This window comes from Macrobrachium nipponense, chromosome 8 (genome assembly GCF_015104395.2).
Source record: "Macrobrachium nipponense isolate FS-2020 chromosome 8, ASM1510439v2, whole genome shotgun sequence".
Lineage (NCBI taxonomy): Eukaryota > Metazoa > Arthropoda > Malacostraca > Decapoda > Palaemonidae > Macrobrachium > Macrobrachium nipponense.
In genome coordinates, this window is record NC_087203.1 from 14,032,691 (window position 1) to 14,047,746 (window position 15,056).

General features: G+C 38.4%; 1 protein-coding gene across 2 annotated transcripts in view; it reads right to left on the minus strand.

Annotated features, from left to right (window-relative positions):
- Nucleotides 1-15,056, minus strand: part of LOC135222618 (leukocyte receptor cluster member 8 homolog) — a 93,296-nt gene that overhangs the window by 12,985 nt on the left and 65,255 nt on the right. For both annotated transcript variants that reach the window (XM_064260723.1, XM_064260724.1), the window contains one exon: nucleotides 11,846-12,053. In XM_064260723.1, coding sequence (XP_064116793.1) covers nucleotides 11,846-12,053 — 208 coding nt within the window. The remainder of the gene's footprint in view (nucleotides 1-11,845; nucleotides 12,054-15,056) is intronic.

Genomic DNA, 15,056 nt, shown 5'->3' on the forward strand with positions numbered 1-15,056 from the left:
AAAAATGTTGTTATAGTATCTGCAAATAACTGAGCATAAGCACAAGGCAACAAATGATAAAAATAGCAGTAACTAGTTGATGCATTAAGATGGACACTGAAACAGCCACTAGAAATTACCTTGCATACTTATAAGAGACATCACATTTCCACAAAGACTAGTTAAAAAAACAAAAAAACCAAAAAACATAAAAAAAAACTCTAGTCCCCAAAGGTTGACATTCAAATTCTTCAGAGGAAAATTGTACAATTGTCCCACTGCATGACAAACAAAATATAGAGAAATACTGGAAGAAATAGGAAGAATTTCAAGAACTGCACAAATAAAAGTATTCCAAAGAAAATCAACCAGAAAACTTCTTAAAAGGACTGTAAATGTCCCACAGATTTTTTAGACAACACTATCTTCGTTTACACAAATACTTTTCCAACCTACATTGAAATATGATTGCAGCTTGACAAAGTCTTAGTTCAAGCTTCCTTTAATCTTAAAATCTGGATATTACAACCAAAGTCTGCAGATCAAGGGATAGCACACAATCTACATTACCCATAAAGTTAAGGACTTCACAGCGCTATAAATTCAAATACTTGCCAGCAGCTGTCCCTCAAAAGACCACTCATCACACTAGACTTCTGATTATGATTACTAATTGTGTCAATTTTGTTTTCTTCTAACAAGTGCATTATCATGACCTAATTGTGTCAATTATGTTTTCTTCTAACAAATGCTATAACTGTTCTGTTTAACAAGTATTTTCTTTATTTTGGTACGAAACGAATGATTAGAATAACCACCCACAACATTAAGTCATGAAAGAGACTAAGTATGTGTTTCAACAGGGTTTACCTACAATGCTATATTTTTATATTTTTCGACCTTGAGAAAATTGTTAATAATATTACTGACACTTTTATTAAAAAGTTCAGCATGACAGAAATAGAATTCTCAAGATTAAAGTTGATGAAATAACTGAAAAGTGAAGTCAATGCAACTAAACCAACTTTCAGCTGAGACCAATGAACAAAACAATGGGAGATACACTTTCCAACTTCGGACAAGAAGAAAAAGTCAAAGGTTTACGCTGATAGTCTTGATTGCCTGCAGAAAAAAAAAAATGGGCCAAAGTGCTTGCCTACACTTTGTGCCAAAAGATAGAAAAATGTTATATCAGCAGCAGTCAGAAGATCTTATTTGACGGCATCAACTACTATGCTATTGGGAATAAAAGCATATGGTCATTAATAAATTCACAGTTTTATAAAATAGTTCCTTGTAAACAAAGCCTTGCCAAGGGACTAATTATAACATTCTCCATTCCACATTCTTACTTTGATTTTATCACCCAAATGACATGAATTGAGGCTTCCCCTGCTAAAAGGGTGTAACCCAGATATACAAACTTTGAGTAAATGCAGTTCAAAGCTATGTAATGATAACTTGCTTGTACTTGTAAAAAAATGCATCCCCTGCAATAAGGGCGTAACCTAGCAATACGCATTTTGAGTAAATGTGCACAGATTGGCTGCCATGAGGGTGTGTACTGAGCCGGCTCTCCCACTGACTCAATCGTACGCACGGGTCCCCACACAAGATTTAACCCTATAGTTTGAAACAGGTTGGAACATGTGACTTCAAGCCTTCATAGCACCGACACAGAGCCACTTTCTACCCGAAAACTACCACCACATGGTCAATAATGGTCTCTGGTGCCCGCATCGAGCATTAACTAAAAAGTGCTAAATTTTGGGTTATGTCCTTCTGGCAGGGGACACCTCAATTGACATAATAATATTTATTATTTGGATACTTACCTACAGTTAAAGTTAACTTTTACCTCTGTGCCAATAGGTGAGTGGGCATTCAAACAAAAGATTGAATGGCTTCCCAGGTGACTGTCTAGCACACCTGTTCTCTGCCAAGTGTTTTGATGTTTTAGTTCTTGCAAGAATTCTCCATGACAACCCACTAAGTTTTGGGGAGTCTGGGTGAGGTCTACTTTTAACAGCAGGTAAGTATAGTCAAATAAATCTTATGAAAATTTACATTATTTGAGATGAATCTTACCTAATGTTAAGTTAACAGATTCCCACATTGAGAAGAGGATGGTGGATAGTGCAGCTAGACAAAATCCGCTCAGCCAATCAAACTAAAAGGTTCTTGCATGAAACCTAAAACATTCTTACCTGATCTGGAACTCTTTCTGAATCTTACCACCACCAAAAACTGGATTCCATTCAGGGAGCAAGGCTCTCATACGTGTGTAGCAAAGAGCAGCCTTGTGGAGGACACCAAGAGTTCAGCCAGAATGTAACAGAACAGGGTGTAAGGGGGCCCATGTGCCTGGGTCCAAAAGCCCTATAAAACAAGTCACTAAAAACAAATACCTTTATGATATAAAGGTACTCTCCATACAATATATACTTTCATACTTCCCAAAAATGACAAATTTTCTAAGACAATTTGTATTTTTCATACCTACAAACCTTCGGTCTTAACAATAGGATAATTTCTAGCGCCTAGCTGGATCCAGTTAAAAAGCAGATGAAAACAAGGTATCTTGTGATAACTAGCAAGGCATGCGTAGCTCGGGTGAGGAGTGGTCAAGGACCACGCCGCTATGCCAGTCTTTCTTTGACTGCCTGGGGGAGAGTCGTGTTAAACTCTCTTGGCCTTTTCCCGGTTCATTGCCCATTTCGCTTGTGTTTAGTATGTGTGTGTTTGGCTGATATTATGGCTTCTTCTCCTCCTTCTCGGCATCAACGTATGTGCCCCGGAGTTCGGGTTTTGTGTGTTCTTGTTTTAGGTCATGCCAGGCATGACCTAAAGAGCAGTGGAAGCTGTTTTATGGCAAGAGAGAACATCGGAGGGTTTCAACCCTTCCTACTTGGGAGGGTTTTTTGCCTCTTCCCACTGTTTCATCTCCAGCAGTAGTCAACCCCCCATAGTAGCATTGTTCCTCTGTCTCCTTCCTTTTCTTCCATTGATTCGTCGCTGGAAGTATCAGGAGGCCACCAGGCTGATGTTTGTAATGTAGCCCCTTCTTCCTTGAGAGTTAATTTGATTCCTGAGAAAGGCGAGGCTTTTTCATCAATCTCTTTTCTTCAAGAGTCGGAGGCGTCCAAAATGGTGGTGATTTGGAAGACGCTCGGGCTAGGGGGTCCCCCGTCCTTGGAGGGGTTACTAGCGCATTTTGTGGAGGCTCGCAACCCCCTCCTGGACTGGCCAGTCCATCCCCCCTCCTCCCAGCCTCGTCTTTGTGGGTAGCCGAAGTCGACCATCTTGTATTGCTCCGCCAGTGTCTGCTGCCGCTTCTTCAAGACGGAGAGATGCCGTGGCGTCAGCCCCGTTGATGATGTCACGAGATCCATCTTTGTGTATTCCTCCGCCAGTGATGTCTGATTCCATTCCCCCTCGCACCGAGGGGAAGCTGTGACGTCACTCCCGTCGATGACACCTCTCCCAGTCGTCTCCTCTGATCTGCCTCTCACAGCCGTGACGTCATCCCTGCCGCCCCGTTCGCTACATCTCCCTTCCTTGTCATCGGAGCCTTCTCTGGCAGATCAGTCTGAGGTTACATGCCAGGCAGTGCTTCAGAGGTTGGACTCTGTTTTGGATGTCAAGTTGGCTGCCTTATCGGTTGGGAGGACTAGTAGAAAACGTGTTGCTTCGTCCCTGCCTCCTGAGAAGAGTTCGCATAAGAAACCAGTGCTGTTTCCTCTCCCTCTTCCCCCTCTACGGCCCGTCAGCATATCAAGTGTTGGAAGGCTAGGGACTCTGTCCTTTCTTTGCCTACGAGGGAGGAACAACGCGGACGTGTTCACAAGAGTGCTGGTGTTTCGGGCAGTGTTAGTGTTCCTTCCTGTGTGCAATCTGCAGGGGATGCTTCGTCCTCCGCTTCAAATCACAGGTGTGTTACACCCACCCCCCCCTCCCCGTCTGTGTGCATCGCCAATGTGTTGCAACCTCCCCTGTCCATGCACATCGCGAGCATGTTGCAACCTCCTCTGCCCGTGCACATGATGTAAGTGCACCTTCTTCTCCAAGGCCTAATCATCGCCGTAAGGATCTCAAGGCGCCTGTCAAGAGGTCGAAGGTAGTGAGCGCGGAGTCGGTGCAGCAGGAGTGTTTGCCTGCCCCTCTCACTGGTACTTCCAAGAGTTCGACTCTAGGGGATTCTCCTTCGATCACGAGTGTTCGGGATACCCCCCCCTTCTCAAGTTCGTATGTCCGCCACGCCTGTGACCATTCATGGACATGTTAATGAGTGATCTGTTGGGGTAAGTGATGTTTCTAGTGTTATAGTGGGTTCGTCTCGGATGCCGACGCACGGACCCAGCCCAGGCAGGTTAGTTGGGGTTTCGGGCTGTTTGGCTGCTAACTTTTCCGTTAATTTTAGTGGGGAAGGTGCCTTACAGGAGCCTGCACATCCTTCTCGTCGTTGGTCTCCGTTGCCGGAGCAGGAGGAGGGAGACACGCACGAGTTTTTGTCTTCCTTTTCGGAAGTTGTTGATCTCATTCGTGGTTTAACAATTTGGAAAGTAAGACTCAGGCTCGGTCGTCTTACACTCCTTGCTTGGAAGCCTTAGTGGGAGCTACTCAGGACCCCAAATCATCTCTTCAGCTTCCTTTGTTGGGGCACGTTCTTGCAGAAGGTTAACGCCTCTGTTTCGAGCCGGGACAGTTCGCTTTACTCTAGGGGCTCTACCAAGCTACTACCCCCCACCTCTCACGAGACATAAGAAGTACTATGCTACGAGTTCTACTTTTTTGTTGTCGCACCATCTTAACCCAGACGTCATTGGAGCAGGTGAGGTCGGTGGCTCCTTCCTAGTCTCTGCGAGATGCCTCAGCATTGGAATCTACAGCAGCCTCCATGTTGCAGATGGTTTCTGGGATGAACTTCTGGTCTGTGGTTATTGCCAAGATAGCTTCCGACAGGTCCCCAGAGGGGATGGTGAGTGCATCCTCGCTTGCAGTCCGTTGCAGTCTGGAGGCAAGGCGTTTTCATATATGGCTCACCTCAGTGCTAATTTATAGGCTAACCTTCTTCTGATTAGAAGGGACGCGGCTTTATCTAGGATGGAGAAATAGCTCTACACCGAATCCTTGCTGGCACTGAAGAACGGAGATCTGTTGGAGTTCCAATTTTTGTTTCCTCAGACAGAGCTAACACCAAAGACAGACTGGTGCACCAGGCAGTGTCTAAGTCAGAGTCTCGTCCTCGGAGACGTCCGGCGCCTCCTCCTCCCCCTGTCCAGCAGCAGTCAAGGAGATCGTCGCCTGGTAGGCCATCGAGGACTTTGAGTTTGACAAGGCCTTCCTGTTCAACTCGGCCTAAGTCAGAAGATCAACGGCCCTTTAGCTCTCATTCCTTTAAGCCAAGAAGGGGGCCCAAGGGCCAGAGGTAAAGGGGGGTGCCTGACGGGCCATTGGGCCAAAAACAGAGAGCCTAAAGGACTGCTCTTGCTCCGGTTCAGGAGAAAACACTACCCACTTCTAGTAGTGGACTAAGGGCTTTACTGCTTTCAAACACGATTCTGCATACTTTAGGTTCTGAGCGGGCAAAACCAAATTGCATTTCTATTGCACCGGATTCATCTCATCCTCCAGTGACAAAATGTCATAACACTAAATGAAGTTGCAACAGCTCTCAGATTAAGAATGGTTACCTTCAATAATGATTAAAGGTAATGGAGCTCGTTCTAATGCACTAACCTATTCAAATACGCCAAAAAGGACTGAATATTTTCTTATATGCAAAAATCATAATATCTACCCACCTGTTCACATTCCTCGGCCCCCGTATAATCCAGCTTAAGACTTTAAATAACAATAGAACCAGACTTCCAACCCACAAATTTCTTTATGAAGAGAGCTCTAATAGCTAACACCACAATAAATCAGCCTTGCCTGTTGATCTCCATTGTTTGTTTACATTTTACCCACCATGCCACCACCATCTTGTGGTCTATGACGTCACAACACAACAAAACTTCAATACATTCCCAAGACATCTATAATATTAAACATATGTTTCCCATTCACTAAGCAATGCCCACACTTCACTAATGCAGAAAACAAAAATAAAACAATACTGACCAAACTCTAAAACTGATATATAATCAAGAAAGTTTACTTTGCCCTTTTCAAGCTTAACCTTTGGCAAAGACATTCTACATTTTCTAAAACCATAAAACAAAGTCAACTTTGCCTCCTCCAGGCTTAACCATTAACAAAGAAAGCTGGGTTTTATAAGACCACATAACAAAAATTAACTTTGCCTCTTCCTTAACAATTGACAAAGAGACATCTAGGTTTTCTAAAACCACAAAACAAAAGGTTAACTCTGCCTCCACCAAGCTTAACCTATGACAAAGATGGTCTAGGTTTCTAAAATCACAAAACAAAAGGATAACTGCCCTTTACAGGTTTAACTACCGTATATACTCGCGTATCATGCGACTTTTGAAGACCTAATTTTGGAGCTGATTTTAAGGGGGTCGCATCTTACATGAGACATAAAATTCGAGTATGTAATAATCATACATTAGTATCGTATGATAAAATACAAGCATAATGAATTCTTTTAAAAAGTTATGTTTTACTTCACTGCATCCAATAATATTATATGTATTTTCATATTACTACATATTTGTTTGTATTATAAAATGCAAACAATCATGTTTTGGCTTGAAAATTAGCCTAGGGCGATGGCGAGTAAGTTTGTTTTGCTGTGTCAAACATCAAATCAGAGCGACTTTCTTGCTTCTAGTTAGCGCAAATGAATCTTGAGATACTCTATTTATATGAGACAAGGTTATTTTACGTTATACAAAGTGTTTTCAAGTGGAAATATCACTTAACGACGTATCATGTGAACGAAATTTAGTTATTTTTTCATTAGTAGATGGCGCTGAGGGCATGTTTATTGCGTAAACAAAAATCAACAGATTCCGTTCGATATTTTCATTATCTCATCAGAATACTAAGAGCTTTAACATAATTATCTTTTATTGGAGTGAAAACAGTAAAATGTGTTCTTTTTGTGCCCATTAGTTTTGATTAAAACATTTCTCTAATTCTGTTTATGGTCGAGTTTGAATGTACTATACCGAAGTTTGCGAGTTTCATCCATACAGTACTATTATCGTGCATTGGCAACAAAGATATAACTCCAGTAAACTTACGCCATCAAACACAACCATAGATAAAATTGAGAGAAAAACATTTTAATCAAAACTTCAGGTCTCCAAAGAACACATTTTACTGTTGTTTTCACATCGATAGAAGATAAGTAACGATATGGTAAAGGTTCATACTACGATGAAATGAAGTGAAAATAGCAAACGGAATCACATAATATTTTTACAAAATAAACATGCCCACAACGCAATCTGTTAAAGAAAAAAATACTTTATTTCACGAGGCATATCTAATTCATACTTCGACTTAAGAACACGTAGTAAAATGACAAATTACCTTATCTTATATAAGTAAAGTATCTAGATATTTTACGCTAACTAGAAGAAAGGCAATTTGCTCCAAACTGAGTTAAATACGGAGAAATAAACTCGTATTCGCCATCAGCTGATATGTAATCCAAAACACTGACCTCTGTGTTAGTATTTTATGATATGAGAATGATATGAGAATACACACAATATTATTGGATACTGTAATGTATAACTTTTTAAAACAATCACAGAAAAGATGCATATTCATTGTTTTTATTTCGTAATTATACTAGCCGTCAGCAGCCAGACATCGCTCAATTAGGTATGCCGATGTTAGTCTGAATCTGATTCCCGTTTCATGTCCATTATTTTTTTTTTCTACTGAGTCCATTATTTTTTTTTTCTACTGATTATCATAGTCAGAATGCATTGAACCTCCAAATTGGCTTATATTAATAAATTACTAAATTATATCGGATATGTAGTATACAGTATACTGAAGGCTAGGCTACTGTATTCGTACATATACGATACATGTACCACGATATCATCATCATCGTGATACGCGAGGCTAACTTGTTAGATGTTATTAAAATTTTCTTTGTACTGAAACATCATAAACCGATGTGCATTGAACCTAGAGAATTAGCTGTAATTGATAATTACTATGCCATATATGTATTAAGTATGCTGTGTAGTGTAGGCTAGGCTACCTTATATGTAAAGATGGTACGGAATACCCTAGTGTAGGCTAGGCTAGTATATAATATTCTTACGGAAAATTAACACAGGCCGACTTACATCCTAATCGATTTGTGACTGGTTGGTCATAATCAATTGCGGTAGTAAGTCGACTACTACCTGTAATGCAAAAATATATGTCATATTCTCCTTAATGTCATTTGTAACATACCTATAGTAATTTTTTACTATCATACAATGGTTGAAATGCAAGCAAAAAGGCTGTTGTTATCGGATTGGTTGTTCATAGCAAATCAGCTGATTCTGGCTGTATGCTTTTTCCAAACAATTATATCATTACTACCGATACTCTTGGCATTCACTTTTACTTTTCTAAACTTAACTAGAAGATGGTACAGATTAAGAGATGGAGGTAAAGGGGTTAGCCTAACTAAAAAATTGAATAGATAAAGAGGAGGAAAAGAGGTTAGCCCATTGTTATTTGGTCTCAAATTTAACTTGCATGATATATGAAATACGTGATAAAATCATTTTTTAAGGGTGAAAATTTGGGGGTCACATGATATGCGAGATTGCGTGTTATGCGAGTATATACTGTAAGTAAATTTCAAGTGCCCCAACAGGACAGAGAAGTCTTTCCTTTTCTTCCCTACCAGAGGATAAATTGGATTTCTTACAGGTCTCTGAAAACATGTAACTAGCCTTAATTTTATTCTCTGCTCTAAAGCAAAAAGATAAAATAACATTGCTTTTACAACAGCCTCAAGGAGAAAGCTTGCAATAAATTTAGTAACTGCTGATACAGCTAAATAAAAGAAAGTTTCATAAGAAATAATCAAATAGAACTCATTCCAGGGGCTCAAAAGACTGCAGATAGAATTTAGACCTGTGTCTAGAGAGAGACTGATACCAAGTTGAAAGGGCTTCAATCTCAACATCTTAAGATGCTAATCATCAGCCAGATCTAATAGCATATGATGCAATACCAAGGAAAGTATGGAACAATAACCTTCAAAGTAGACAGCAAAGTCCTACTGATAGCACCCTGAACAATACACAAAACTGCTGCTTCGGACACAAGGCCACAGTTGATTTCCACTTAATTACAGATAGTACCCATGATACCTTATCGGGAGGAGACAGTTGAGCATCTCCAAGCAGAAAAGTGTGAAATGCAGAAGTTTGCAGAAGTGCACAGAATTCTGTAGTTTGAGTCGATGTCCCCTTAATAGAAGAATAAGACACATCTACCGAGAGCTAGGCTAGAAGTTCGAAAATAATTTGCTCGGAGGCTCCTAGGGATCTATAACTACAGTCACTGAGCAATTGTGCAAATGTGCACAATACTCCCTTAGAGTAGATAGAGGGGGAAGGCCTATGAGTCTGAACGCATTTGAGTGTTCCTTTAATCCCACAGCACCTGTTTAACTTAAGAATGTAATGGCCCACCAGTAAAACCACTGTCCTTCTGCAGAATGAATTATCAAACCAATATCATGTTGTTCAATTAACCTGCTGGTCATCTTCAAGGGTCTTTCCACTGCCCTGACATTTAGTAAATTTTACCAAGTGTAGTATGTAAGTGTAACAATGGTAGTCAAAATTCTTTGTTCCTTGTTACTCAACAAGGGGGAAAAAACAAAACCTAGACATAGGTTTTAGAATAAAATGGTCAACATTTTTTTCTTTTTCTTTTCTTTTAATAAAGTCCCTCCTACAGAACCTGGCAATAATGATGGTCCCAGATTACAATTTTTATGAACATTAGCTGTTAATCATGGTCTCTTATGGTGAGGTGCTCCCTCTTCTTATAGAAAACCTTCCAATGTGACACAGGCCAGGAACGACACTCCGGGCAGGGGTTAGGGACGGTACAAAAATTAGAATGGCACCTACTGCCAAGTGGTATGGGGGTCAGTAATGGGAGATGCCAAAAACCTCGTGGATGGAAATCCTTGAATGCTCTGACACATACATTGCAGGGGCCTAGAACTCTTGGTGAACTCCATAACAAACAATCAGGCACACACACACACACACACACACACTGAAAGCAAAGCACAAGGATTTCACAGGCTAACAAAGGAACCGGCTTGAGAAGGAGAGCTCAAAAGTGACTACCCTTGAAGGCAGTTAAGAAACTGATGCATCACAAGGTACCAAGCTTGGTCGGTGACCAACTTCCATCTCGTATACACGAGTTGCCAGATGCCACAGATTCCTTGCTTTACAATCTTTTATTGTTTTAACCAGTTTTCAGCTGGTGCTAGAAGATTATCCTATTGTTAAGACCTCAGGCTTGTTCCATTTATGAACAAATAAGGTTACGTCCTGTTCTAAATTTTCAATACCCTTTTCCTGAACCTATATGGGACCGGGCAGCAAGGTGAAGAGGAAGCTTCAGTACTAACTAAACATTAGAAAAGGAAAAGCATAGACTGAGTATGGATAAGAAAAGACGAAGGACCTGGAGAAGGGGGAGAATGACAGGCTGATAACCTGACCTAACTAATTGCTTTTGCAATCTATCTGCTTCCCTTCTCTTCCTATACTAACAAACTTAAGCAGTCCTTCAAAAATCCCTACTTCCTCGCATCTATTCTCAAGATCACTTTACATATACCACTGCAGCCAGCATAAACAGTGTATCTCCTAAAAAAATCAACATCCTGCTAACACAACACAGTAATCATTTCTATAGAACCTGACATTCTTAGCCTTGATTCCAGTGGAAGCATCCTAAGAAAAATAATGTACAGTACTGTAATAGCAGCAAATAGCCATGAAATACCAACAAGTGCCTATACAAGTGCCTATACAAGTGCCTATACACAATGAAAGCAAGAATTCTGACGCGCTAAAACATTCGAAACACATCTGGTGGAGAACAGATGTACTATACAGCCATCCAATCTTTTGTCTGAATGCTGACTTGCCTATCAGCATGGAGATATAAGTTAACTTTAATAGTAGGTAAGATTCATCGCAAATTATCATTTAATTAATTTTAAAACAGATCACACCCTATGTCCAAATTTACTCATTACTTGAACTCAACCACACAATGATTCCCATGTTCCTTTTCATGACTATCTCAACAAAATTCTAGTGACTACCAATACAACCTCAATCATAAATCAATCTCCCAGTTTCTGTCACTATAAATTTTTCAATTAAAATTACCATTCACCTTTCCCTATTGCAAATAATTTTCATACATTACCTTCAAGATACACAAATTTTCAGCCTTACCTTTTGCATTTGACTCAATTAACTACACTTCTATCTTGCACACATACATACACAGCTGACAGAAGTTCTATCTTCACATCATGGCAACTTTACAAAAATTACTAAAATGTTTGAGTCATTCCCCTTACATTCACATTAACTAAGGAAACTACTATTCATGTAATAACTGAAGTTCATATAATGATGCAAAACTAGGGTGCCTGGCTTATTATTATCACTAAAATATGTAAAACCTCCTAAGCTTATTACACTATATACATACCAATAACATCCTACCCCAGCAAAATTAAAACCTTATATGTCAAGATTAAAACTGAAGCAAAAAAGGCTAAACATGGCTTTCACTCAAATAAAAAAAATGTAACACCACAGTAAAAATATTCAAACTTACATTCCAAACTCTTATTAAACTGATTAAATCTATATATACATACACTTTGAGCATAGTCCTCAATGCTTGTTTCCTCTCCCTCTCTGCAAACCAGTCAACAAGATAACCAGCCATTTTAGGTGCATTTCGATACAAATGGAAGAACCTGTGATAATTCTTTAGAGACCATGCTTTACGTAAGTTAAGGGCAAAGCTGATGCACTCATCCTGTTTGTGATGTGATGTCAACCCAGCCATAAGTGCAGTGATATCTGTAAAATAATAAGACACTTTCTAGTAACCAGAATTCAAGGACAGGAACCTAAAACCTTAATTATCCAATATGTAACTAGATTCACAAATATCATACTATATTCATTCAGTAATAATATATACATGTTAATGATTGCTGAGAATACAGCATAATTTTAAGTGGCACCTCAACTTAATGTTACAATTAACCCTCTTACGCCGAAGCGGTAAAAAAAAAAAAATTGTCTCCCGTGTGCCGGAGGTGTTTCAGAGTGAGCGCGGAAGCGGAAAAAATATTTTTTTCAAAAAATCACAGCGCGCTTAGTTTTCAAGATTAAGAGTTCATTTTTGGCTCCTTTTTTGTCACTGGCTGAAGTTTAGTATGCAACCATCAGAAATGAAAAAAATTATCATTATCATATATAAATAATGCGATATATGATAGCGCAAAAACAAAATTTCATATATTAATTGTATTCAAATCGCGCTGTGCGCAAAACGGTTAAAGGTAACAAGTTACTTTTTTTTTCGTTGTAACGTACACTAAATTACAATCATTTTGGTATATAACACATTGTAAAACGATAAAAGCAACACAGAGAAAATATTATCACAAAATAATGCATGAATTCGTAACACGCGGACGCAAACAAATATTTTTTTCAAAAATTCACCATAAATCTAAATATTGTCCTAGAGACTACCAATTTCTGTCAAAATGAAGACAAATGATTGAATATTACTATACTGTAAGAGTATTAGCTTACAATTGCAGTTTTCGACCATATCTGACGAGTTAAAGTTGACCAAATGTTGAATTTTTTTAAATATATATTTTTTATATGCAATTATTTCGGAAATAAGAAAAGCTACAACCTTCAAATATTTTTAGTTTTATTCTACATAAAATTGCGCACATTTTCATATATAAAACTCTATGGAATGCCTAATATGAAACGGAGCAAATATTCCGAGAATGGTACGTACGCATTTCGGAGATTTGTGGTGGAGAATCCGCGGGCGCGGGGGGAAGGAAAGATTTTTTTAAATTCACCATAAATCTAAATATTTTGCTAGAGACTTCGAATTTGTTTCAAGATGAAGATAAATGACTGAATATTACTAGACTGTAAGAGTTTTAGCTTAAAATTGCGTTTTTCGACCATTTCGGAAGTCAAAGTTGACCGAACGTGGTTTTTTTTTCTATTTCGTCATTTATATGCAAATATTTCAAAAATGAGAAAAGCTACAACCTTCAATTAATTTTTGTTGTATTCTACATGAAATTGCGCACATTTTCATATATAAAAACTTTATGTAACGGCTAATTTAAAATGGTGCAAACATTACCACAATCGCACATATGATTTTTTCAGAAGAGTTACCGCGCGGATGTAAAGAAAATGTTTTTTTCATAAATTCACCATAAATCAAAATATTGTGCTAGAGACTTCCAATTTGTTGCAAAATGAAGGTAAATGCTTGAATATTACTAGAATATAAGCGTTTTAGCTTACAATTGCGTTTTTCAACCATTTCGGTAGAGTCAAAGTTGACCAAAGGTTGAAATTTTGGCAATTATCGTTATTTATATGAAAATATCTCAAAACTGATAAAAGCTACAACCATGGGTTGTTTCTAGTTGTATTGTGCATGAAATTGTGCACATTTCCATATAAAAAACTTTATATAACGGCTAATTTTAAAATGGTACAAACATTACCACAATCGCATGTATGACTTTTTTTTCGGAAGAGTTACCGCGCGGACGTAAGGAAAAAGTTTTTTCATAAATTCACCATAAATCAAAATATTGTGCTAGCGACTTCCAATTGCAAAATTAAGGTAAATGATTGAATATTACTAAAATATAAGAGTTTTAGCTTACAATTGCGTTTTTCGACCATTTCGGTAGAGTCAAAGTTGACCGAAGGTTGAAATTTTGGCAATTATCGTTATTTATATGAAAATATATCAAAACTTATAAAAGCTACAATCATGAGTATTTTATTGTTGTATTCTACATAAAAATGCGCACATTTTCATATATAATACTTCATGTAACGGCTAATTTACAATGGTACAAAAATTATGTCAAAGTGACGAAATAATTTCCGAGATGTGTCACAGATACTTTTTAGTGCGGCAAGAAAGAAATTCGCGCTTGCGCGCCTGCGTAACGATTGTAAACAAAACAACACCTTGATCCGTGAACTCCCAGCATCCCCCAAGGCGCGTGATTCAAAAGTTTTAGGCTGGTAGGCCTATAAGTATTTTTCCGCGAATTTAAAAAAAAACTTTTGTAAGTCGACGTAAAATACGTCCAGTCGGCACACGGGAGACAAAAAATGTCTACGTAAAATACGTCCAGTCGGCGTAAGGGTTAACTGAATCCGTGATTGCTGATCCGCGACTAAGCGAGGCCCCACTGTACAAAAATTTTTAAAAAAATACCCTGCAATACATTTTTCATACACATTTTAAACATAAAGGAATGAAAACTTAAAACAAAAAGCTGAAGTTTCATTAACAAAATGAGTTCTAATTAGCTCCCAAATCAATAAAATACACCACGTGAAGTCTTTGTAATGCACATTTTGGAACAGCAACAGACAAGAACGAACATGAAAAAATATCCTCTGATATACACGGACGGGCGGAGGGCACTTACAAAAGCTGTCGCAATTTGTATCATATCTATGAACAAAAATAAAAATACCCTATACCTAATACATTTTCATACACATTTTAAACATAAAAGCATGAACATTTATAAAATTGACACATCGATCGTTAAATTTGCACTTTTTGAACTCTATATTTTCGGAAGAGCAGCAGGCAGCGGCGGACAAAAACGAACACGAAAAAACATCTCTGATAACGTAGAGGGCAGTTTCAAAAGCTGCCTTTATATCATATTTATGCACAGAAATAAAAATGCCCTATACGTAATACATTTTCATACACATTTTAAAAATAAAAGCATGAACATTTATAAATCGACACATTGACCGCTAAATTTG